The 27157-nt window shown below is 43.3% G+C and overlaps 1 protein-coding gene across 4 annotated transcripts in view; it reads right to left on the bottom strand.

Annotated features, from left to right (window-relative positions):
* ITPK1 (inositol-tetrakisphosphate 1-kinase) overlaps positions 1–10206 on the bottom strand; it is a 145416-nt gene extending 135210 nt beyond the window's left edge. Inside the window, exons 1-2 of one of the 4 annotated variants that reach the window (XM_065685623.1) lie at positions 10166–10206; positions 9383–9569 (exon numbers count right to left, since the gene is read on the bottom strand). In XM_065685623.1, coding sequence (XP_065541695.1) covers positions 9383–9477 — 95 coding nt within the window. In that variant the 5' untranslated portion in view covers positions 9478–9569; positions 10166–10206. The other 3 variants (XM_065685621.1, XM_065685619.1, XM_065685622.1) reach the window with 3 other exon arrangements.
* Positions 10207–27157: the final 16951 nt, after the last annotated feature.

Raw genomic sequence — 27157 nt, 5'->3', positions numbered from 1 at the left:
TAAACCAGTGCCTGCCAAGGGGAAGGTGAACACATTTGCTCTGTGCCTCACACCTTCCCTAAGCATCTGTTACAAACATCATTCAGGTCCTGACTGGCCAGGTTCAGGTCTGCTTAGCTGACCTGCCACTATTCAGCTGGCATGTCAACCAAAACACCTGCAAGCAGGTAGGGCCTCAGGTACCAAACAAAACATACAGATGGACTTGTGCAGGAGTAACCTCACTATTCCCCCCTGCTACCCTCTCATCCTTCAAATGGCAGTGAGGAGAGCCCATACTGGCAGCACCAGTAACAGCCTCAGTGACAGCAGGCAAAGGCGGCTGGATCCTCAGCATATAAAATCTGAACTGAGTTTTTGTAACACAAAGGATCACCATGTTCCTAAATAAAGCAGCATCTCCAGGCAGCTGTATGACATGCAGATGGAACTGAAGAGCAACAGTTATCGGTATTTACATTCATCTCTGCAGTTTGTTTTTTAGTTACAAGGAAATAACCAAGATTCTCACTGAAACACACATATTTAAAAAATAACGCACCCAATCAGGTTAAAGCGGTCACTGCTGAACTCACTAAGCCATAGCATATTGCTGAAACAAGCAGCGTTTTGTAGCCCACCTACACAAATGATGATGCTCTCTGTCATTATAGTGAAACCAGGCTGACAAGATAAGGAATAAGCTTAGTCATTACACCAATTATTTTAACCACAAAAGTCATTTCAGAATGGCAGGGAGAAAACAACTATAGCACTGTGGCTGTCGATGGGGTGGGTGTGGCATGTCACAAGTGGACCTTTATGGTATCATTTCCTCCCAGCACCATTAATCACCCCAGACATCACTTGTTCTATCAGCTATTAACCAGCTGCCCCAACACGCAGATAACTTTATCTAGGTTCTGCGGTGAGAGTCATTACGAAGCACTACAACATACAGTGCTGAAGGCCTTGTTTCCAAAGTCTCCTCCGAAGCATTTCCTCCTGCTGCAAGAAAACACGTTACACTAAACAGGTACTTATCCATACCTAACATGATGGGGAAAATTACAGAAAGTAAAAAACATCACCAGCACTTTAAAACACACAATTTCATAAAAAGGACAACTATGTTGCGTATGGCCAAAACACACAACTTAAACCAGATCTCTTAAAGTGTCCATTTTCAGCCTGTTAGCACTCTTGAAGGGGAGAGTCCCTCAACATGCAAACACCTTTTTGGTGTGGCCTGACTGGACAAACATGGGGCTTCAGAATGATGGCCAAGAGCATCCCACCTTCACAGCTCATGATTTAGCATTCTGTATTTTGCTACAGACACATCTCATTCAAGTGTTTTTGCTACAGACATGTCTCATTCAAGGAACAAGCAGAACCAATGCATGACAGAGGGAAAGGACCAAGATGGCTTGTTGACAAGGAAGAAGAAAAGCCTGTGAGGCATGTGATGAAGGGCAAAAATAAGCTCATCTTTTTCAGGGGGAAGCACCAACTCCCAATTCCTCCAAGCAAGCAATGATGACTCAGCAGTATGTGACAAGACAACACAAGACACTTCATAAGTCTTCATTAACTGGCACCTGAAAAGATTAAACAGCTCAACGTGAACTGAACCTGCTTCCAAGTTCCAGGCCTGGCTCTGCCAATTACTTTCCCAAAAGTGTCATTAGATCCAGAAACACAACTTCTCCACTGTACAGATCAGACTCCTGGGAGCTCTCCGAGCCACCTCAGTGAGCGCACACCCTCCTGCCCACACAGGTAGTAGCCTGGTTGTGGGAAAGAACAGACTTCTGCTTTGGTTCCCAAATCACAGGAATTATTTGACAGGATTTATGAGAGTGGCACTTGCACCCCAGCCAAAATAGCCCCAAGCACTGCACTTAGGGAGGAAAGAGAACTGCAACTAAGGTTTTTTTGCACTTGAATTAAATCATATCCTCCTCAATGAAACTCAGTCATTTTGAAAGCCATTCTTAAAGTACAGGCTTGTCTTCCAAATAGGATTTCTCTTTGCAGGGAAAGAGAATGCTAACTAGTACCTGTGTGGTATTTTGACAGTATGGAAAGTATCAGCAGTTTCCTCCTTGATCATATAAAGGGCATAACTCCTTCTGAGGAGAGTTAAATTCCATCAGTACAAAACAAACCACTGTTTTGAGGACTGAACGCTGAAGTAAAAAATGAGAAGATAGCCAGACAGAAGAGGGTGTGTTGCACAGCACTACGGCACAGATGTGTGTAGCACAGATGCTTATTTTATCTACTATCATGCTTATTTTAGTGTTTCACATGCTGTGCTTCCTCGGTTCCTTGGAACGTGCTCAAGAACATCACCTCACTAAAATATGTCAACTATTGAGATTAATAGTACATTTTCTATCCAATATCAGGAGATATACTGTCAACCAATGCTTCCCAAGTGCAGTGCAGTAAATTAAGGCAGAGCAACCACTTTCTGCCATCGCTCTCAGGTTAAGCCTATTTATTCAAAAAAGCTGCACTCATTTAGACTGCGTGCCTGGAGTTCCCAAGTCACAACTCCTGAATTAGTAAAGGGACTTCAAACTACTCAATGTACACCAAGAACTATTCCTCAGGCACCTTCTGTGCTGTTACAAACCAGACACAGCAACATCCTCAGAAGTCAACATCTTTGCCTTGAAATGGGATCACAGGCTCATGTCATTCTCAGCATGTTTGTCCAAACCAGTCTTGAAAGTCTCAAGCAATGAATTCCAGTGCCTCCTAGACAATCACAGTATCTTTTCCACGTACCCATCATCCCTTCTTCTTGGCACAACTGAAGCCCACTATTTTTTGTCCTACCTGCAATGGAACTGGAGAATAAACCTGTATGTGTGTGTGTGTCTGCTTGTGGATTTTTCCTACAACAGCTTTCCAAGGTGTCCAAAGATCCATCTCCAGCTTTATATTTAATAACAGTACAATGCACTGTATTTTCAAAAACCCTGATCCTTCTCACTGCTGTCTTTTGGGCACTTATCAGATGATCTGTTTTTTCCTTGAAATGACGTGCTCCAAACCAAAGTAACCAAACCCCAAAGGCAGTAGGTAAGGTTACTGCAGCAGCAGCCTTATCAGCGCCGTGCAGAATGGAGGCATTACTTCATGTGCCTCGCAGGCTCTGTTCCACCTTATGTTCCCCAAGATGACATATGCTTTTTTTTTTTTTTGGCAACACTGTCAATTTGTATTCAGCCTGTGATCTTCAAAAGAACGCAGATCTTTCTCTGAGAAGCTGCCACCTGACCAAGCTTATTATTGTTCCTTGCTGCGTATCAGTTCTAACAGGTTGTGGTAAAGGGATGACATAAGGACCCAAACTTCCTGAACTTGAGGTAAATGATTGCTAGATCACAAAACAGAGTCACTGTGAAAGGGTGACTGTTACAGTCCCTTCTGTTGATGAGTGGTTGTGCCATGTATTCCCCATGAAATGGTTCTGCAAGCATAAAGCAGTAAGCACTTTGCGAGAAGAATGCCTACCAATAGAGGCTCTCAGAGATTAAGAACACACATTTATCCAGTCCTGGGATGTAAAGCCTTCTCTACAGACTATTGGAAAAAGGAACAGGAACCCAGCAATACAGTGAACTTTTGCTCCAAGAAATACACTTACTTTTTCTTACTACCTTCAACACCTTTTCATGGCTTAGTACAATTTCTACCATTAGGTTAGCTGTAAGTCTTTGTAAGAGCTGATGTCAAAGAAACTTACCCACCCATCCAGGCTCCAGTTACTTCTCATGAGATAGTATTTCAGACTAACACAAGCAACAACGGGAGCTATTGATCAACACATGTACATTTTATTTTTATGTCTTTTACGGATGTAAAAGCTAACCGGCACAAACCAGGCATTTAACAAAAGTAATATTTAGAGAGGAGTTTTGTGGGGAATTGGTGTCAAAGAAAATTCCCTGAGTTCTTCCTGGAAAAAATATGCAATATACTTCACAGCCTGCTATATAAAGAAGCAGATTAATTTAATACCCTAAGACCAGCATTATTCTTAAATCTGACTTAAAAATCATGGCTAGGTTCTCATGCACAGGCCATGGCACATAAAAGAACACAATATTTAGAAGAGAAAGAGAGCCATACATATCTACAGCACTGATGACACTTTATTTTATGGTAGATTAACTAAGTAGCTTCTCGTATGTTTTAGAAGAATACCTAACTACCTATCAGAGAAATGAAATGGGAAGAAGTTGAAGAATTCCCAGACAACTGGGCTTTACCAGAACGCATTCTCAATCACTTCACTTCCATTTTCTTTTGTGGGCAGAATTTGATTTTCCCAGATTTTCTATAATTTCCTGAGAACTTTTTCCTCCAGATGCTCACCCTACTTTTAAGGGAAAAAAAAAAAAAAAACCCACCAAAAAAACCACAGCACAATAAAATCTGACCATAAATAATCTGGACATGAGGATGTATAGGGACAGTTCTGTCTGTCGAACTACAAAACTGGATTATATCTTCAGGCAACTCTTCAACTCCTCTGCTATTCATTTTCTACACATCTAAAGAAGAAATTCTGACTCATGCATATAGCTACACAGAAAAGCTACCACATTACCATGCAATCTTACAAGTTGCACATGTGAATGTTTTTGCCCAAAATAACTGAGAAGTAGCTTAACATTCATAATGGAGTGACTAAATTATCTCCTCTTGGATGAAGCATACATATTTCACCTCATATCACTGTAGCTTAGTCTCTTCTGCGAGCCATGGAGATGCAAGGCAGTAAGGTTATGGCAACATGACTATATTAACAGCTGACATGCAGAGCAACTACTGAGGAGCAAGAGGCTTTTATAGAGCAAATGGCCATTTGTAAATGGCTGCACCTCACTAACCTGAACTGGTGCCAAACACACACAACTCATCTTCTGAACAGATACATGCATTTTTCTGTTCTTCCACCACCACTCCTCCTATAATATGAACAGTCATCTTTTTATTCACAACGTGCAAAGAAACCTGGCAGAACATCCACGAGTATTTTACAAAAGGATAATATGGGTATCCAAGAGTCTTTACCACCACCTGCAATTCACACCACAGCTCTGTCATCTGTGTAATGGAGTGGGGGACCTCCATCTTCTTTACCTTGTATTAGTGCTCATGCACCTGAAGGGTGAAAACCATGCCAAGGTCAATGTGATGAGCAGGGAACTGACTGGATTGAAAGTCTTTGCCAACTGCATAACAACTAAACCCAGCTTGAGATAGAGGACAAGATCAAGCTGCTAGAAGAAGGAACTTCTTTAAGCACTGGGAGAAACACATCGCAATGAGAGAACTACATGCTTATAGTACAGGCTCCAAAATTGTCAGGAGTCCCTAAAAAAACTTGTCATACTTTTTAGCAGGCCATAGATGCTCTGTATTTTGCCAGTAGCCAGCTACCCAAAGCTCTGAGACTGTGACATCACCTTGGTGGAGCTGAACATAAAGGCTGATAGGAAAGCCTACCTGAGATGTTGTCCTGGTTTTGAGACATTTGCACCAGACATTTGCACACTGCAGCCCCATAAGGGGCTCTACTCAGGGAACTGCAGCCACAGCATATATGCTAGCATGCAGACAATAGCGAGCTCAACACAAAGCATGGCACCCTAGCAGCTTCACTCAGAAGCATGGGACAACTTGGCAGTAGTAGCTTCTTAAAATTCCCTGCTAACTAGTAAGCTCACTGAGGAGATAAGAAGACTGCACTGAATTCCCTGTTCCACAAAGAAGAGCTCAATCCCACACCACAACTCAAACAGGAATGACCTGATACCAGCAAGGCTGAGACAGAGACTCTCTTGTCCCCACTGAAACTGCAACGATGCACAGAAAGGAACATAAAAGCCTTACTCCACCAACAGCTTATGTAGGAAGGAGGTGCTGGACAGAATCAAAAAACCCTGTGGGAAGCAGAGACCAGAACCGATAACACACCTCCTCCAGCAGGGACGCCCCTGCCATGGTGCTACAGAAAGAGCACATACGATGGCTATCCCAGCACCAGGGAAGGAGCTCACGTTCCGCTCTATACACAGTGGCAGGTTCAGACAGCCAATCGGAGTGAGCCTGGCCCATTTTCAGGTTGTCTCCTTTGGGTGACATCAGCTGCAGGCTCAAAACTGTCAGTCCAAGTGCTCTATCCTCCAGACTGACAGCTCTCAGGGCGCTATCCAGGGACCACTGATCCTCTGCAACAGGCCTGTAAAACCACACTGTCTCTCTACTCACCATCACACTCAGAAGCCCAAAAGAGATGTAAGAGAAGTATTAAGGGCTGCAGTGAGCTGTAACACAACTATTTGGGAACCACTGGTCTGGACTACAAATGTGGAGGTAAATACCCCCACAGGCATTGTTTTCATCTCCTTGGGCTACACCTGGAAGGCACCACCCAAGGCTGTTATGTCTACAAAGACTACAGCTCAGGTAGGACGTATCTAGTGTGCCAGAGTGAGGATCAGAAGCGCAGGTGAGCTCAAACACCTATGATACAAGGAAGATTACCTTGTGGATATAAAGCTTAGGCAAAAGCCCCACGATACCATGTCCAGGCAGGACTGCTACCCTATCACACATTACAAGAAATTTACATACCAAGTAAAAATTCTAAGAAAATAACGCAGATGTCTGTAAATTCTCCAGTAACAAACCTGGAAAAATTCAGATGCCAGAATTTAACAGGGAAACCTACGGAAAGCCAGCAGACTAAGCTGCACTTTAAAAACAGATACAAACATGAGAAAAGCATTTAAAGCTCCTGCGTAGTCTTTGTGGAACAGAAACCTGAAGGCAGGCCTGCCTGTTCCCCAAAGCAGCACCTTAACTGTAGGTCTGCTCACACTCATGTCTCATTTCAGCTAGGACAAGGTAACAACATTTCAACTTAGGAGCACTGCTGGAGACGAAGCCTGAAACCACTGTTAAGAAAGCAGTTCAACACTTCGACTGCCTCTCAGAGGATGGTTCAAACAGATTTTGAAATGTTTGCACCGGATCACTTTAGGACACCAGTGCTTTGCACTAGAAGTGGCTGTACTGGCAGACTGCAGAGAAATGAAGATTCTTCTCATCCTAACAACACTCCCGATTTAAACCCAGCTTCAGGAATTCATTAAGAGGCTTCTGTAACTTTCCTGGATTATATAACTGCCTCATTGCAAACCCGCACAAACAAAACTGAACTTTGTAGTCATCCAGAAAGTATATCCCTAGGCAACAAGCAAATACATTCCAAGTAACAATCACCATAAAGTACACAGAATGGAGAGACACACAGTCCACTCTAATGCATGAATCACTGTACACGAATGACTACGCTTGCCTTATTTCCTACCATACACAACGTTTCTGGTAAGATGTATGTTGAGCTCAGCACTGCTTTTTTTACAGCAACAAAAGTTTACAAACACGCAAGTAATCAAGTAGATATTATGCACATAATACTTGAAATCTATGCCCAATTAAATGCAGCTTCCCACCAGTGTCAGTGGAAGTTACTGGGAAGGAAAGGAAGAGAGCATCCAAGGTACCAGCACAACCTGCTCCAGTGACTGCACTGAGCTTTAAACCAAACACTTCACTTCTACTGGAAGGCTAATATAAAATGCTTTTAAAAATATCAAAGCATGACCGAACAGACCTATCTGTCCAATGATGTAGATACTATTCAAAGAGAGATTAGCCTGTACCAAATGAGACAGCCTAATTTTCATCAATAAATTAGAAAACTGTAGCAAGAGAGACACTTTGGGGTCAGTTTTCACAGTGCTGCGAGGACCTAAAACTATTAATAAATTTGTAGAGCACCCAAAGAAATTGTATATGCATGTTATGCAGCACAAGCGTAAGGAATTTTTGAAGCAGACAGAAACAAAGCAAAGAACCTAGTCAAAAAGAGAAACAAGGACAGCAGAGGGCAGGAAGTCAGGTTTGGAGATTCCTAAACATAAAAACGTAGAGCACTTAACACCAAAAATGAAAGACAAATTACTACAAAAAGCTTTTTATGTATTTTCTGAGATTCCCCTTAGCTTTGGGGCACAAAGCATTACAAAAAAAAACCAAAAATCTTAGGCAAAGTCAAAGCTTAGCGTTATTCATCCAGAATCCATTATTCATCATTTTGTTTGAAGAAATCACATGAAATTTATGAAGACATGAAACCATAACCTGTGGCCTTTTCCATACTTCGAAAAACTTTAAGTTTTTCTGAAGTTTGACAGAGAGAATACAGGATGCCAAGAACACAAGCTGATGTAAAAGCTTCAGTCACTCTCTCAAAATAGTTTTCTGTTTCTTCTGCCTCCTTCATCTCTATAGAAAGGAGCAAGTGCTGCCAACAGAAATTTGACAGGGACTGGTGTTTTTAGCATGATATGCATTAATGAAGTGTACTCGAAGTCACGTAAAATATATTCTGCAAAGTCTGAACAGACTCCACACAAACCAGAATATGGTTTATTTAGAATATTTTCAATCATAAAAATTGATTTCCTATACTTGTTACAAACTCACTATTAGAATGAAATTAATAAGATAAAGCTTTATTCAGTGTAAGAAGCTGTAATGCATGTGTCACAAGACCTTGGACCCACATGGAGTTTACACTTCCAATTACATAATAACACTCTGTAATATACTGCATATATTATCCTCTAAGCTATTCAGATAAAGTCTAATTACAGCTTATCGAACTAACCTTTACCTCTGGGACTGCAGAAAACAGGCGCAGGTACACCACCTTCAGACATGCAATTTACATCTCGGGTGAATACAAGCTCACTCGGTGATTCGCATTACCCTAATTTCACGTGTTTTTGCAGGACATGAAGGTAAGCTGCCCCCAGACTCTTCCTAATAACTCTGCTTCAGCTCCAAATCTTAGAAAGCTCCCCCGAGATCGCAAATGAGACTATTCCACCGGGAGTACTAGAAGCAGTGCACAGAAATGCTCCCAGGCAGTAAACCAGGGCTGTGCCGGGCCCTCACACACACACACACAGGGACGCTGCGCGCCGCCCCAGACCGAGCTTCCCGGGAGCGTGCGGCAGCGCCCAGGTGAGCGGGAAGAAGAAGACCTCAGCCGCGGCCCCGCGAGCACCGACCCGTCCTGTCCGCCCTCAGGTCCCGGCGGGCACAGCCTGCTGAAGGCAATCTCGCACCGAGCGCAAAACGCCCGGGAGCCGGAGCAGGCCACGGCCGAGCCCGGAACGGCACGGCACGGCGCGGCCCCGGTCCCATCCCGAGGCCGCCGCGCCCCTCGGCCGCCGCCCGCCCCAACTGCCTCACGGCCGCCCCGACACTCCCCGCGGCGTGGCGAGGGCCACCTCCTTACCGGCACAGCTCGGCGAAGGCCTGGAAATTCAGCTTCCTGATCTTCTTCTCACTCAGCCAGTAACCCACCCGCTTCCCCTTCAGAAAGGTCTGCATGGTGCCGGCCCGGAGCGACAGCGGCAGCCCCTGGAGGAGAGGAATCAGCCCAGGGTGGCGGAGGCAGCCCCGTTACGGCTCTCACTCGGCGCCTGCGAAGCAACGGCGTTAAGAGGAGAAAGGAATATCAGTCGGTTCCCGCGGAGAACGCAGGCGCTGCCCCCCGCCCGCCCGCTCTGCGCCGCTGAACCGAGCCAGGCGCAGCCTCCGCCGCCGGCAGCAAGCGATGTGCAGCCCCCGGCAGGCCTTGCCCCGCACCGGCTGGCACCTCACGGAGGCAGGCACAGAAGGTGCCTGTGCTGGCATGGAAGCCGCTACCCCTGCCGGCCCACTGAGCTACTAGCCCCCGAGCAGCCAGCCGACCAGACATGCCGCCGCTGCCCGCCGAGCGGCACCCGCCGCCGTACCCCGCCACCCTTCTCCAGGGCCGCGTCCGCCCGCACGGACCCTGCCACCGAACTCGCCTCCGTGCCCGCCCGCCGCTGCTGCTGCTGCTGCGCGACCGCGGTGCTGCTGCTGCTGCTGCAGCCTCTCAGCTCCCCATTTGCCCGCTATTCGCAGCCGCCTCCACTTCCTCCTCCCCCAGCTCGTCCCCTCCTCTCCCGATCCCACCCCCAGCACAGGGGCGGGAGAGGGGGTGGGCGAGCGCCGGCAGGACACACCCGCCGCGCCGCGGCCCCGCTCCTACCGAGGGGACTCGCCCGCCGCCCGCCCCGCGGGCACGGCGTCCGCCTGCCGCACTACGGCCACCAGGGGGCGCCTGGGGCAGCGCCGCGCGTTAAAGAGACAGTGCCCTGGTTTCGGGCTAGCCCCCCCGGCAGCGCGTCGTGCCAGCGCCGCCCCTGCCCCACCGCCCGGCCCCGCGGAGGGCACCTCGCCTGCGCCGGGCTGGCTCTCGGGCTGCGGTTTGCGCCGCCTTCGCCGCTCTCGCCGCTTTCCTCAGCGGCTCTGCTGGCGGCAGGCTGCTGCCCTGGGTGTCCTCCTGCCCCTCCCGGAGCTGCTGCCGGGTGGAGTGCCCGGAGTCTTCCCGCCGAGGGGAGCTGAGCTGCACCGTGCCCGGCAAGGGGAGTCGTGCCGCGCCGCCTTGCCCAGAAAGTAGTTCCAGGCGCCTGTGTGGGGGCACCTCCGGGCAACCCCAGCGGGCCGAGGGAAAGGGCGCGGGCCCGCGCCCGGAGGGTCTTCCACTGGGCAAATCCCTCCTGAAAGGGCTCCCCGCGCCGGTTCGGCGCCCGGCCGGGAGCTGGAGGGATGCCGGTACTTGTCCCCGCCGTAACCTGGTTTTCCGAAGGAAGAACAGTTTATACAGCTACCTAGATTTCCTAGCCGGTAAATAAAACCAGTTATCCAGTATACAGGTGTACATCTTTCGCCAAGAAAAAAAACAGGTTTCCAGTAAATGCAGGGTTTCACTGCAAAACCAGTGTCTTCCTTCTCCCAGTATCTGGCAAGTACCTGTAAAGATTTACCAGATTCTTCAGTAATAGCTATTCATTTCTTTAGCTTTTTCTTTTATTGCATGAGGCAGAAGAAGGCAGGCAATGCCCACGTGAGCTGGCATTCTGATTTTTGTGTTGTGCGTTCCTAAACACAGAGGCAGCTGTTCTGTGCTCCAGAGGAAGAATGTTTTAGTCTGAATTACTCTGGTATCTCACAGCATAAGTATAATCTCCCCATCTTTTTTCCTCCCTTTCATCTGAAATTAGTATCATCCAGCTGGAAGGTTTTTCTCTGTCTCTTTGGGAATGTCAAGCATAGCTTTTATAATCATTGACTTTCTCTGTGAAAGACAACCCTAAACCAAGATTCAGATGATGCTCCTACAACGATGCTTTCTGTACATGAGGCTCAGAGCTCCGTACAGCTGAAACTGCTCAGCAAGTTCTGCACACTCACAGTGCCACAACAAATGTGGTTTAATAACTTCACCACAGTATGGGCAAAGTGGTAGAAGGATCCGTTCAAAGGAAAGAAGGGGGAAAGCCAGTAAAACCTTAAGAAACACGAAAGGGGTCACTGACCTAGGGAGTAGGCAGAGACCATTTTACATTCCTGTCATTACTTATGTGAACAGTGAAGTCATCCCAAACCAAGAGTCTGTTAGAAGCATGCAGGGAGTGGAATCACCTGCAAACAGCTCTCACCAGTGTTTTTTGAAAATTTATATAATTATACTTTTTCTTCATTAGTGGTTGCTTTGAGGACTATACATGTTTATTAAATTACTATTAAATCATTTGCCATTGATATGGCAAAATGTTATAGGTTATGTTACAACCTTTATTTTTCAGACCACTTTTTATCTTAATCATGTTCCTACATATTGCATAGTTCATTAGTTAATGTAATTAGAATTGGTAAATGTATTTTGATAGCATGATTCCTGCTGCACAACATGTCTCTGATGTTTAAACCCTTCAGAGAAGCAGAGTAACTTCTGGAAAATTTTTAACTCAAAAACATCCAAATAGAAAACTTTAACATTATCAAAATTAAGAAAGAATCTGTACCAAACTGATTTGGGTTTCCTGTTTGAAGTGTTTCATTTTGCCAGCATCAATGCTTTATTTCAGCTACTGAACTTATGGACTTATTTTAGACTTTATTAAAATTTGCATCAGTATGTTAAGCTGAATATTTGTATTTGTATCAGAACAGAGCATGGATGTATTGAAACACAACACGATTGAAGCCATCTTCCTACATTATTTTTCTGCATGATTTTTCTTTAAGAACTGTCACAGTTTCAGACCAATCTAAAACACAGTCTGCAGAGACAGAAAGACTTATGAACTGTTCTCCAGATATGGGACAGCAGGTTTTCAGAGGTGTTGAGCATTCTTGGCTCCTGTAGAAACGAAGCATAGGAGCTACAAAGGAGGAATTTGCTTTGTTCAAATATAGGCAAAACATGAATGATGCCTACCAGAGACCACATTCAATCTTAGGAAGGAGAATGCTGGTAAATACCTTCATTTTAGACTGTGGGGATTTTTTTGTTGTTGGTGGTGTTTTCTTATTTTTTAACCCTCAAACAAGTTCAGATGTGGGGACTGTATTTCATCTTGTGCGCCACTGTACTGCATTTTACGGCACAATATTTCTACATAAATTACAATCCTCTGTTTACATTGCAAAGCCAGTTTGGGCAATGCCAAACCTGTGACCACATGAAGCCCCAGGGTAATGTTTACCCAGTTCCTGATCAAGAGCAAGCTGACTATTCCTATGCCTTTCTGTGGCCCAGTGCTGTAAGCTTCAACTCATGAGCTGCTTCATGCTAATTAAAGGGGTGAGGGTTGATTAAGATCTTGAGCCCTCCAGCGAGCAGAACTATCTTCATCTGAGCTTCAGCTACAGGTCAAAGCAGGTTTCCCTTGTTTAGCTGGAACCTCTCACACCTTGTCTTCTAACCCCTTCAACAAATACTGGGGCTCTGAGGAGGCCGGACACTTTCAGTGTGGCACCAAGTTAGTGAAATTCCATGGGAGTTCATTTTAGGATAAGATGAGGCATCTCCTAACTAACTTCATTAGTTACCAAAGTATATTTTCTCAAGGAATGATTAAATGCAGTTTTCTTAGCACCTGGTAAAAGCCATGACAGGCACTTATGCAATGGTTGGAAAGAAGGTGAAATTATTTTCACTGCATGTAGTTGAAGGTTTTTACAATTTAGCTTTAGTTTTTATTCTTACAAGACAGATGTTACTCTGCTGCAGATAGGCAGCAGAAGGCTGAGTCTTCCATATCAGGACAGGTCTTTCCTTTCTGCAGTCAGTCAAACCGCCAAGTCTGATCATGTGCTAACACATCACTGCTGGAATGAGGCTGTAGGCAGGAGGGAGCATGAAAACCCTTGCATGTGCTGCACTGCAGCTTCTTCTTGGCTTTGAGGGACTCAAAGAAGAGCCCTGGTGCTGCACAAGCATCTGTGATTGGTCATCACCAGTGAGGCACCTAAAGAGAAATGCATGAGGACCATGGTGGGCTACCATTTCCTCAGGTCTCTGCTATATCTACATCTGATTTATACTGTGAGATTCATAAAAAGGCCAGATATGACTTATTTTCACAGTGGTTCAATAGAGGATGCATGTGAGTGAAGCTGAGCTTTTCCAGTTTATGGGTTTTTTTTATGTAGGTACTGGCAAAACACATTATAATCTCAGCTATCGTCTGGGAACTTCTCCGAATGTACTCTGGACCAGCAGCTTTTAAATGATAAAGCAGTAGAAGTTAGGCCTTGGGGACAAAATCTCAGTTTTGATTTTTGCGTTCAAAATCACAAAGGCCAAGGGACAAACTTCAGCCAGCCACTAAAGGGTTTGTGCAAAGGTTCATGGGAGGGAGGCCCCTCTAAGTGGCTGAATCAACCCAACTTAATATCTTTTAATGACCCGTTGCCCATAGAGACCACACAGGAGGACTGGCCTCACCAGATGGAAATCCAAGTGTTATTTTCCAGTCAACTAAATCAGACATTGCTGTTTACTGATGCAGTCTCTCCAAAAAATGCCACTTGTTCTCACCTTCTGCCATCCCCTCTTTTACAACAGGTCAAGTGCTCATGTGGCTGTGCATGAACAGGATCAGGGAGCTAGAAACGGAGCTGGACCAAAACAAATTCAGAAAACTGACAACAGTATTTAGTCTTAATCCAAGCCAATTCCCCAGCCTGGATCAGCATACTTCTTCCTGTTTATAGTGGCACAAGGCACAGGCTGGAAGAAGGCCAGGTAAAGAAAGCACCAAGCTGCCTTTTTTCGGTGGCAATCCCATTTTAGAGCAGCCAGAGAGGATGGTGAAAGCATGGTGTTCACCTGTGTGACTGCTCCCTTACCTAACAACCTACACAGTTTATACTGCAGTATTTTGATTTTAGAAAGAAAAGAAGGATTAGTGAGGACTGCCTGAGACTCATCAGTATTTGAAACCATGTAGAGCAAAAGAAGGAATTCAGCTAGAAGGGCTCAAAAACCTTCCAAAAGAGAGTAACAGTGATGCCTAGCAGATGACCAGGTCTGTGTGGGCCAATGCAGCGCTGTTCAGGGATTCCTGAGCTCTCACTAGCCCCACTGGAGAGCTGCTTAGATTGCTACTTATTATACCAGTAGCACAGCAAGCTCCAGTCATAAAAACAGGGTAACTATGGTGTTTTTATTAAACTTGAAGGAAACCACTATTAGGAAAAGGTATGTTGTACTCTGTGTACGGATCCAAAGTTTGGCTATCCTGAGCTCTGATGAATGCACATGCTGCAGGAAAGTAAGAAAGGCTCTGGCTGCCAAGTCTGCTTGCTTGGCTTGCAGCACTTTGGGTACAGGCTCTGTATGAGTTTATAAGCCAAGGAAAGCATATCATCAGTGAACAAAGAATTTAAAATCACAAAAAACATGGCCAAGATGCAAAAGATGGAGAAGTCCTGTGCCAATACAATCATCTCAGTAGGAGCAGATTTTTCAAACTGAATTGTTTGTTAGTCAGATCCCAAGTGTGGGTACAGACTGTGCTGCTCTACGTTGCTGGAGCTCTCCGGCCTTGTACTATGGGAATAAGCTACACAGAAATAATGCTCATGCAAACTCTTTCATTACAGACACATGGAGAGATTTACTTACCTGGTTGTTTCAGCATAGTTAAAAGAATTCAAACTATTCATGCAAACAAGTCCTGAAAAACTGTTCTCTGAAGAATTTGGGTGACCAGACAGTATGTTTGGATTGTGAGACCTCACCTGGAGTATTGTGTGCAGTTCTGGTGTCCTCAACATAAAAAGGACATGGAACTCTTGGAACAAGTCAGAGGAGGGCCACGAGGATGATCAGGGGACTGGAGCACCTCCCGTATGAAGACAGGCTGAGAAAGTTGGAGCTGTTCAGCCTGCAGAAGAGAAGGCTGCGTGGAGACCTCATAGCAGCCTTCCAGTACCCGAAGGGGGCCTATAGGGATGCTGGGGAGGGACTCTTCGTCAGGCCAGGCTGGACGAAGCCTTGGGTGGGATGGTTTAGTGTGAGGTGTCCCTGCCCATGGCAGGGGGGTTGGAACTAGATGATCTCGAGGTCCTTTCCAACCCTAACTATTCTATGATTAGAGATCTGGATGAGGATTAGGCTGGACTGAGGTTTGCTCTATCTACAGTTTGATGCTAACAGAGTTACTCAGGTTATAGGTGCGGGGGGCAGTTACTCAGGTAGTTTTAAGAACCTATGACAATTCCGGGAGCATGCTTTCAGCAAAATCAGCCATCTTTAAAAACACATATATATCATATATATTTTATTACATCATATATATTTTGTATTGCTAGAATTTTTTTTTTAATTATATAACTAGCTTTAACGTGGTGAATGTAAATTAGACTGACATGGATGTATAACTGTTATGTATAAAGTGACCTGGACACTTTATACATACATTGGTCACAATAGTACTACTGCTATTATCCCATATTTTGCTGGTTTACATGTGTCTTTGCCTCTTGTGTTAAAAACACATTATTCCAGATGACCTAAAGCACACACCCTCATTCCAGTGCTCCTCCACTTCCACGAGTTGTTTGTGGCTACAGTTGAACCCTTTAAACTGCTGAAACTGAGAAAACAGGAAAGATAAAGGTCCGACCTGACTTACAGTGCCACACCATCACTTGCACTTTCTTCTCATGCTCAGGCCTCTAAAGATTGAGGACCCTTTTCCTGTTTTGTTTAATGCTTCCTCAGAGTTCACTAGAAGTTCACTGGCCATTGTGCTTTCTGATTCTGCACAGTCACATCAGAGAGACATTGGCTTTTTTGCTCTCTGGGAAGGGCAGCAATTTTAATCTTTTCAGAAGCTACCACAATATGTAGAGTTATAAGTGCAAAAAGCATAGACATAGCAAAGGATTTCCAAAGCCCGCACCAGCACTAATCCAAAGCCAACTAACTGTAGCATATTAAACAAACAAACAAACAAAAAAAGCAAACAAAACAAACCAATCCATTTGATAGTATCTCCAGCACATGAGCATACTGTAGGACAGATTTCACTTTTGCCTGCTATTCATGCACTGTGTGAACTCATGCTTCATCAGCAAGGTTTAGAAATGTTTTTTCAAACAACCCCAATCCTAATGGAAAAGAGTTTCCTCTGGGCAGCCAAGAGTTCTTTACAACATGCCACAGCTATCCTGAAGTTAACTGAAGATGCTACTGAGAAATAATCTAGAGGCACAGTTTGAGAAAGCCCTGCTACAAGTTAGGTCCTGTTCCTTTTGTGCTTGCCAAGCTCTCATACTTGGGAATCAGTGGTGCATTGACTTGACTCCTACTTTCTATTGCACTAGAAGCAGGAACTGGACCTCTCTTGCTCCACCAGTCACTCTCACCCTTGTCTTTTTCCCACTCAGAATGCATTTTGAAACATTATCAGTCCTCAATGACCAAGAGGCTTTTTTTCTTCTTGCTAAAATACCTATCTCATATCCAGAGATGAAACAATGCACAAACATCTCCTCCACACTGCAAACATTCTCTGTCCTGTAACATCCCGTTTCTACCTCCTATTACACACAGCCCTTCTAAGAAAGAAGAAGGTCATATAGAGTAGAATTGGAAATTCAGGAGGCAAAGTTACAGAAAACAGGAGATAATCAGCTGTAGCATAAAAGAAAAAAACCAAAAGCTGGAATTGTCAACTGAGTCCCAAGCATTTACTAGACACTCATCCTTGTTACGTGAGATATATAGCTCATTTAAGATCACAAACTTTCAGACATTTTAAATTGCCTAGACTCTGGAAGACACCTCCAGATGCATGGGTGATAAATTCCATTAATACTTGTTTGTTGTACCACTATGCTATGAAACTATTATCTCACATACTTAGTGCCTGGCAGTCTGTAAATAAAACCTAGGTAATGAGAACATCAGAATGTGGAACATGTTATAATGCCACAGTGTCATTATGGGGCTGCCTGGACAGGAAGTGCTTCCCAATCATTTTTCTAACAGCTCAAGGGATGCTTCCCTAGACAGGATCACTGCACATATTGCTCATGTTTCTGTGCATCTCTGAAGAGTCTGCTTCTGTGCATCATGTTAATGTACCTCTCGTACAAGAGCAGTCTTTAGAGTTGAACATGCAGTTCTTATGCTGCCCTTTTGGATTTTCCCTTCTTTCAGAGGGGAGAAAAAAGGTTAAAAAAAAGGACTGCTAGTGTCTGAACCTATGAAGCCTGCTTGCCTTGTGCCTCAGTCTTCTGGCATAATGTCTGAAGAAAGCTTTTTGTATGGATAGAAGTCTGTAATAAACCATGCCTATGAAGTTTGTCACTGTTTGATAAGCAGTGAGTACACATTGCACCTCCTCCATCCATCAGGACACTATTCCATCAGCTGACTGCCAACTGTCACAACACACATAGGAGTTCAATGTCTTAAAGAGATCTATCCTTCTATGTAATATTTTCAAATTGTACAATACATCCAGATACATACATACTCCCTCTTGTATTTATTTATTTGGGAAAACAACCTAAACAAATCAGACGGGAAGCATGTTAAAAGAATGCCTTTCTTTAACCCTCAGCACTCTGTGTAGTGGTTATTTCTGCACTATTTGCACTAAGCCTATAGAGCAGGATTCTTGTTCAACATGGAGGCCAGACAGGAGAAAACAGAGGGAGAGAAACACTCTAGAATAGATGAAAGAACTCATGCCAACATTTAGACAGAGGAGGCCTCAGGACATGCCAAGGAGCTGTCATAAAAGTATTTCAACCACCACGCAAAGAAGAGGCTTTGTGGCAAAGGGTACCAGACATAGTGCCGAGGCAGACAAGCTCCCCAAAGAACACAGCTGCTTTGTGTTCACATTCAGTGTGCTAGCTAATGCCTGCCTTGTACTGTCTTTTGGTATTGTCAGATCAATAATGGGTTTGTATCACTTGAAAGCTGTACTCTTGAAAACAAATTCAGTGTGGCACAATTCTCCCTAACAGCACAGTAATCCTAATAATATAAACTCATAAATGCATATGCCTTTTAAGTCATGGGGTTTATTTAAATTATTGTTGTTCACTGGGTAACGTAGCTTCCTGCCCCACAATCCTGCTCTGCAACCCTGGATCCCTGATGAACAGAAGATTTTACTACAGACAGGCAACTTGTCTATCAAAAAAGCCAAAATAACTTGAAAGTCTTTCCTGACTGGAACCAGCCTTCACTAAGATGCTCCCTCTTATTTTCACATACAAAGTGCAAAGCATAGCAGCATTTCTAACACACAGTAAATCTTCCTCAGAAACCTCCATCCTTGTTATCAAACCTCCATCACTTTTTAAATCTCTCAAAGGCATTTGCTGGAGTCATTTTGCAGCTATGTGGACTACAGTTCTCTCTAGAAAGTGGTTTCATAAGCCACAGAATTAGAAGTTACCCCAGATGTCTTGAAGGTAAAATTGATAGTGGTTTCAGGTGAAATTTTGGCTACTCTGCAATAAAGGAAGAAGCTGCCAGAGGGACTGACCACAAATTGTAGGACCTCTTCTGAAGATGATGAGGCCTGGATCAGGGTGAGGGAGAATGAGAATGTGGGTCCTGTCAAAGGATTTCACTTACTCAATTTTAAGAGAATTCAAAGCTGAATAAATCTTCATTCGCAGAATCACTGAATCACAGAATACAAGTTTGGATGGACCTTAAGGGTCATATGATCCAACCTTTCATGGCAAAAGCACAGTTTAGACAAGATGTCCCAGCACCCTGTCCAGCTGGATCTTAAAAGTATCCAATGTTGGGCAATCCACCTCTTCCCGGGGAGATTATTCCAATGGCTGATTGTTCTCATTGTGAAAATTTTTTTTCTTGTGTCCAACTGGTATCTCCCCATCTTGTGCCGATCACCCCTCATCTTTTCCATATGACTCCTTATAAAAGGGAGTTTCCATCTTCTTTGCAGCCACCCTTTAAATACTGGAACACAGTGATATGGTCTCCCCTGAACCTTCTCTTTTCAAGGCTGAACAAGCTCAGCTCTCTCAGCCTTTCCTCACACGCTTGTGAGGTGGGCTGATGCCAACCTTATGAAGTTCAACCACAACAAGTGCAAGGTCCTACACCTGGGTCAGAGCAATCCCAGGCACAGCTACAGGTTGGGCAAAGAAGAGATTCAGAGCAGCCCTGCAGAGAAGGACTGGGGGGTGCTGGTCTATGAGAAAATGAACATGAGCCGGCAGTGTGCGCTCGCAGCCCAGAAAGCCAACCGTATCCTGGGCTGCATCAAAAGGAGCGTGACCAGCAGATGGAAGGAGGTGATCCTGCCCCTCTACTCTGCTCTTGTGAGACCTCACTTGGAGTATTGTGTGCAGTTCTGGTGTCCTCAACATAAAAAGGACATGGAACTGTTGGAACAAGTCCAGAGGAGGGCCACGAGGATGATCAGGGGACTGGAGCGCCTCCCGTATGAAGACAGGCTGAGGAAGTTGGGGCTGTTCAGCCTGGAGAAGAGAAGGCTGCGTGGGGACCTAATAGCAGCCTTCCAGTATCTGAAGGGGGCCTATAGGGATGCTGGGGAGGGATTCTTCATTAGGGACTGTAGTGACAGGACAAGGGGTAACGGGTTAAAACTTAAACAGGGGAAGTTTAGATTGGATATAAGGAGGAAATTCTTTCCTGTTAGGGTGGTGAGACACTGGAATGGGTTGCCCAGGGAGGTTGTGAGTGCTCCATCCCTGGCAGTGTTCAAGGCCAGGCTGGACAAAGCCTTGGGTGGGATGGTTTAGTGTGAGGTGTCCCTGTCCATGGCAGGGGGGTTGGAACTAGATGATCTTGAGGTCCTTTCCACCCCTAACTATTCTATGATTCTATGATATGGCAGGCTTCTATGTCCTCTGACCACCTCTGTGGCCCTTCTCTGGAACTGCAACACACCAGTTTAGGAGTAGGCTGTGGGAAACTGTACTGAGAGCCCTGGAGAAATCCAGGTAGACTATGTTCACCGTTCACCAGTAGTAGATTTGCAGTCTATGCCTATTTCTGGCTGCACCCTTCCCTGCAACTGGCAAAATGGAGTAAAATATTATAATCTTCACTTGCCACCAATGAGAATAGTCCCAAATGACACTGGTGTACCATCACTCCGATGTTCTCCACACAGCTAGGGAAAGGAAATCTTCCAGGACTCAAAGGCTTCACTACAGTGACAAAACTCTTATGTTGCTGGCTAACACTGATGCTTTGGGGGTCACATTTGTGCAGATTTCCAGACAAATGGCATTTACACCTTATGTTCTTCTGTCCTTTCTGATCCCCTCAGGTTAGTGTGGCTGTTCTCACCCACCAGCCCAATGTTACTGACCAAGACTCTAAGCATTTTCACTGTGTGAAGCCACTCCAGACAAGTATCAGCTTGCCTGATTTTACTTTCATCCTCCACCTCTATGGTGTTTATCAAACATATCAAGCTAAAGATTTTCCACTGCTCAGGAGGCTGTTTTGCCAGAGCACTAATCACTCCACAGATGTGCAACAACCTGAGAATTATACTATCTGTTTAGTGAAATGAGACACATTCAACAAGATGCTAATTGAGGCTAGATACTTTTTCATGTGGAGAAGGTGTTGGTTTGGGTGCGCTTAAACTTGTTATAGTCTCATACCAGCATATTTCTTTACCTTCTAAGTATTGCCATGATCATAATATTACCATGAGTACATTTATATTCTGTTGGTGAAAGGCAAAGAGAACATACATTTGTGTAGATAAGCAGACATACTGTCTGTAAGAATGCCAACAAATGGGGTAGTAAACGTGCTATGATGGAGATATTTAAATATTCACCTGGTGCTTTATGATAGAGCATGATGTAGGCATTACTGCCTGAAATTTCATTTCATACAGGTGTCATAAGAGCAGCAGCTTATGAACTGCACAGTAAGGAACTAACATATAATACCTTTTGGTTTAAAGATTTGCAAATACTCCTTAATGTGCTTTTGTTCAATGAAATGCAAATACTCAGCAATAACTTAATTAAATTCTCAATTTGAGAGTAACCATCAAGTGCTGTTAACATTTCCATTCACATGCCTGAGTCATTCTGGGTCTCTATGCTGATTTCTGGTACAGACCTCTAACTTGGGCTTCAGAAAAAGTCAAATTCAGGTAAAGGTCTAGGTGAGTACTCAAAAGCTTCACAACCACAATGAACCGGCTTTTATCTTCCACTAAAGCCCCTAACAACAGCAGCCCTCCGTACAGAAGAAGATAATTTACTTCTTGTTGATGAAATTTATATGAAAGTCCCTCCCTCCCCAGATGCTGGCTTTCCAGTTGAGCGGACAGCTCTGAGAGTGCACTTGAATGAGTAACGAGATGCTCAGGTCCAACACTGTGACTACCTAATCAGGTAGTCATTCAGGCTACCTCTGACAATGATTTTCCATTCCCTCAGACAAATGGGTTATTCATCCAAGCTTAGATTTTCTTTCTGTAGGAACTATGAATGATTACTAAAGTGACCATAAACCAGAAGAACTATAGGGGATACCTGCTGTGTCAGACATGCAGCTCAACAGGCAACTAAAACATGGAGCTTATTACTTAAGTGCGTAAGCTACCAGTTTTGGTTAGGCTAAATAAATACCATCAATAAGTAAGCCTAACTGTGTGACATTTTGAGGCCCCACTCGCTCTCAAGTGCCCAACACAATCATTTCCATTACTTCCATGCAAAACCCAAATAATGGGGTCTAAGAATAAACAAAGAGTATGTAGAACAGTTCTGAAAATAAAACCATGTAAGATGATAAGACAAACCGGTGTCCAAAATGTTCAAGTAATAAATGTTCTGAAGTGGCTAAATATAAGGTGATTGAAGTATTCTATGGAATGAGAAACAATAAAGGTTTTAAGAACAGAATGAATTTATGTCATAGAAAAAGGAAATTATTGATGCTTGTGCAGGAAAGTGACAGTTTCTGTAGGAAAGTACAAGTTAGAATGTACCTGAACATTTCTGTGACTAAGAACCTCACATTGGTTGGATGGATGTCTTACATGTATGCCTCTTCCAGTACATTTTAGAAGTTGGTAACTGTGTGCTAATTCCTACGCTCTAACAGGACACAGAGAAGAGGTTCCTGAAAGAAGTCAGACACACACATACACAAGCACTGTTGTTTTGTTGGTTTTTTTTGTTTTTAATGAAAGCTTAGAGTCAGCAAATCTCAGACAATATTCTAGCAACCCCAAACTTCCATCACGATCTGTGCAGAAAAGCTGGGATCCTTCTGAATGTGGGAAAAGGCCCAATCTTAAGTGTGTTCTTTCCGTGTTTGCTTAGTAAAAGAAAGTTACGCTTCAGGAAAGTCTAAATATAGATATTCCCTGCTGCACACAGTTCACAGTCTAAAAAAGACAGGCACAGCCTGGGAACTGGGCATCTCAGAAGAGACCATAAGTAAATCTCTTTAAAGTCATTCTACAGGAATACTGACTTGTTTCACAAAGGCACCACAGTAGGAAAGATAGATTAACAGAAGTTAACTCTAGCAAGTGACCATCAGCAAGGATTTTTTTCAATGTTTTTTTCTGTTGATGGTTTTTGAAAAGCAACTCTTTTGGGCCAGCTGAGCAAAGCCAGCATTTTTGGCCTGCAGACCAAAAATGAATCTGTTCTTCTTTTTAACATGGGTGATTTTTCAGTTAACTTGTTTACATGAACAAACGTGTCAGCAGCAGTGAACTCAGCATGGAATTCAGTAACTGTTCCCTTCTGGCAGAAAGAGTAGCCTTTAGCTGAAATCATGGAAAAGCAGGTTTCTCACAAGTTAAATGGCAGCTTTGGAAGTGATTTTTTGTTAGATATTATTTGTGGAGATGTACTTTAAATCCATAAACTTTAATGAATAACACTTTTGCTGAAATGCGGTTTATAACTGAAAACTGCTTTGACCAAAATTCTGCAGGATAGTTCTCTTTTCCTTCTAGATCAGTCAATCCTGGGTCACATTGCCAGACCTGTGAGATCAATACTGCATTGCTTTTGCATAAATTGTATTTGTCTTCTCCTTAAATAAATGCCACAGAGAGAACTATTCAGTCACTAATCACCTCTGCTGGTATTTTTTTAGTATCTTTTCTCAGTTCTTGCTAAACTTTGAAGCCACTTTGTAATTGACTGAAAACAGAAGGTAAACCCAAAGATTTTATTTCTTTCCTCCCAGAATTATTTTGACTGCAGACAATGTAGACATGAAGCTTATATTCAGTGGTAGCAAATGAACAAGGAGTATCACTGTAATGAAATCTAAAAGTTCAGTCTAAAATCCCTTCTTCATTAAACACCCAGTTCTTTAGAAGCACTCTGACAAAGGATAATAGTGTGTAATTCTAGCTTTGGCAGATGTCTACTGTGGATGTTTGGGAGAGTTAGATAGCTATTCCATTTGTAAATATCAAAAAGCTTGTTGGAAAGATGGTAAATATTTCTAGAACTAAGAACAAAGTATGGCTGGTACTCAGAAAACCTGGTAATAAGAGAGCCTGAAGCTTCACTCAGATGTGGCTGCTGCTAAGAAACAATGGCTAGAGTAGAATTTCAGGAACAAAGTATTAAAGATCAAGGTAATTTAAGGTCCCAGCATTTCAATGTATAAGAAATAAGTCGAAGGAAGAAAAGATCACCAAGGATTACACACAGCTCACTCAACTATTTCAATGCAAAATTAGAAGAAATAAAATTAAAAAAAAAAAAAAAGGAAAAATCAGAAGAGTACTGCCTTACTTTGAGAAGAAACAAAAGATATAAAACACAAGTAAGGATTCATAAAGCATGAAATAAAGTATATGAAATTTAAGCTGAGGTAAACTACTGTTTCTGACTCACAACAAAGGATAAGATAATAAACTGATCAAAACAACCACAACAGGATGCTGTTAAACTCACTGCAACTACATCTAATAAACAAAATCACTACAAGCTGCAAAAATACTGGGTATTCATTCACTCACTGATAAAAATTCACATGAGCACTATAAACACTATTCTAAGAAAAAAACACCTAAAGGCATTCCCTTTCCCGATATGCCTCCACAGGTTTTCAGGTGTGTTACTTAAGATTCACAGAAGAACTCTGCCCTTCTGTATTTCTTTATAAACACAATACTAACTCTTCTTGTAACACATAAGGGAGTTTGCCTATCTGGAGCTAAGGGCAGATGTCATGTTCAGCTTGGGTTTTCATGTGTGGTTTTTTCCTCCAATTAAAGCAGTGGTACTTCAGTTTGCTCTTCTGTGCTCTACCTTTTGAGTACAAGGAAAAAATTGGAGCCTACTAGGGTCTGAAGAAAGTCTTCCTTTCTGTCAGTTGTCCTCTTCCTCCATAAGCCAGCAAGTGAGCATTTTCAAGGAGCTCTGTGCTTCATCCCTTACTCCTCAGCAGCTTAGCCCTCCCTGAAACTAGTCTAACCTCTTGGCTTAAGGTTAGGTATGATCCTTATAGGACCAGCACATGAGCTTATGCCCCTTCTCCTCCTTTATGGCAGTTTTCTCCTTGGAATCCCAACACATACGGACTGCGTAGGGATCCCAGATCTCCAGCCAAGAGTTTGGCTTAGAGTTAGAATTAAGAAGGAAAAAATCCAGGAATGTGTTCTTGATGAATCAAAAATCAGTGTCCTACAAAGAGGAAGGCTGACCCTGTCTTGAGAGAAATGTTTCTGTAATGAGATTCTGGGTTACTTATCAATACCAAGAACCTACCTATGATGACATTAAATCTTTATCTACCTAAAGAATGCAAGGTACATTCTGTCCTTTGGCTCCTGTCTTCCATTTGTAAGCCAAACTAATTTGGGGTGGGGTACTTATCTCAGGTTTTCTATCTTTGATTTCTATTCTGGCCAAAACCTAAGCCTAGAGAAGACCCTCCTTTAATACTAATTTATGAAAACTTTGCTTGATGCAAAGATTACAACTAGCCTTCTGTCTCCTGTCATCAGCCCTCATTTGTCCTATGCACTTTATCAGGATCCCTCAGCTGGGATATCTGCAGTGTCCCTTCTTATACTGTGCCAAAGATTAAACATAACACTGAATTTATGCAAACTGAGATCTAGCCCAAAAATATTACAAATCACCCTTTCTGGTCTTATGCCTTAGCTTTCAAAGGCAGTTTGCGTTTGCTATAATAACTCCACAAATATTTTCTCTCTTTCTCTTCATAACCGTCATTTCAGGCCTATGGTTAACACAGAAGAAAAGGCTCACAAACCAAGCAGGTTAAACCCTGAACTATCATCCCTTTACAACTCTCCAGAGGACAGACTTGTTAAGTAGGAAGAAGCCCCACTTTTCACTCCTTTTTCTTCAGAATCTTAACTGTGAGCTTTACATTTAGTATGTGCATCTACTATTCACACAGCCACGTATTAATTCTGACTGAAACCCTCCTCTTTGACACAAAGGTTGGTATTCTAAATTAGACTTTTTGCAGTAGCTATTCCATTTCCCATAATTACCTCTAACCCCAATATAAGAAAATGCAATAAAGCCATACTTGAGTAGAAGGTTTGACAACTATACAGCAGCTATATTCTCTTCTAGATCATCTGCAATCTCACCATGTGTAAGAAGGGAAAGAATGGCATTTGGTTGAGAGCAGTGTACCAGGGGTAATTCATAGAATCATAAATAGGGTTGGAAAGGACCTTAAGTAATTAGCTGTACGTAGTTATTCACACCTACGTCCTTTATCAGAACTGTACTAACAGTTTATGTAAACTCCATAAAATATGATGAAATCCTCACTTAAGTGCAAAACTTCTGAACTGGGAAGCGGGCTTTCACCTGGCCTGCGAAAGGTTGGCTTTGCCTGTGGTGTTGAGCACCATCTAGTGTCCTCACAGTGGCAAGGGAGCTACAATTCTTTGAGCCTCTAGTTGAACGAGCATGAAACCAAACAAATCCCAGACAAACAAAATAAAGCAGCATGCCTTAAAAAGAAGTTTCTCTGTGCCAGGGAACTTATTACCGAATTTGTGAGTTCTCAACAGTGTTGGGTTTTGTGTTGGGTTTTTTTTTTTCCTATGACACAGCACTGTGCATGTAAGCCATTATCTGTCCTGAATATAACACGAGTTTCTTACATTTTTCATTGAAATACCAAACATAGTAGGATAAGCCATCTTCAACCTAATTTTGCAGCAGCTTTTCTATAGTGCCTTACAAGCACTAACTATATCACCCAAGAAAAATGGCAGGTGTGTATATATGTGATACACAATGATGTGTATATATTTAACCCCCCCCCCCCCAATGCCATTGCTGTAGCATCTTTCATTTCTTATTTGACATCTCTTTTTAAATGGTTAGCCTTCTTTTCAGTATAGGTGTATGTGTAAATTGTGGCTGCCACTGCTTCTCTGTACCTTCAGAGGCCAGAATTCAGTCCTGGCTGCCAACGAGTCACGTCATTCCCTACAGTAATGGACAGTAAAACATGTTTTGACAAACCAAATGGATTTGACATCCATTTCACTTGTATTTGATTCAATTTGTGGAGCAGTTCAGAAAGAAGTTAGAGCAGCTCCCAGCAGCAGTATGAGAAAACAGTAGTTTTCTCATGACCCCGAGATACAACAGTTTAGTAAAAATGTTTAATTTTACATATAATATTATACAGTTACTGAATTCTTTT

Source organism: Lathamus discolor, chromosome 6, assembly GCF_037157495.1.
Source record: "Lathamus discolor isolate bLatDis1 chromosome 6, bLatDis1.hap1, whole genome shotgun sequence".
NCBI classification, from domain to species: Eukaryota; Metazoa; Chordata; class Aves; order Psittaciformes; family Psittacidae; genus Lathamus; species Lathamus discolor.
The sequence above is the reverse complement of the archived record's forward strand: the minus strand, read 5'-3'. Positions and strand labels throughout refer to the sequence as shown.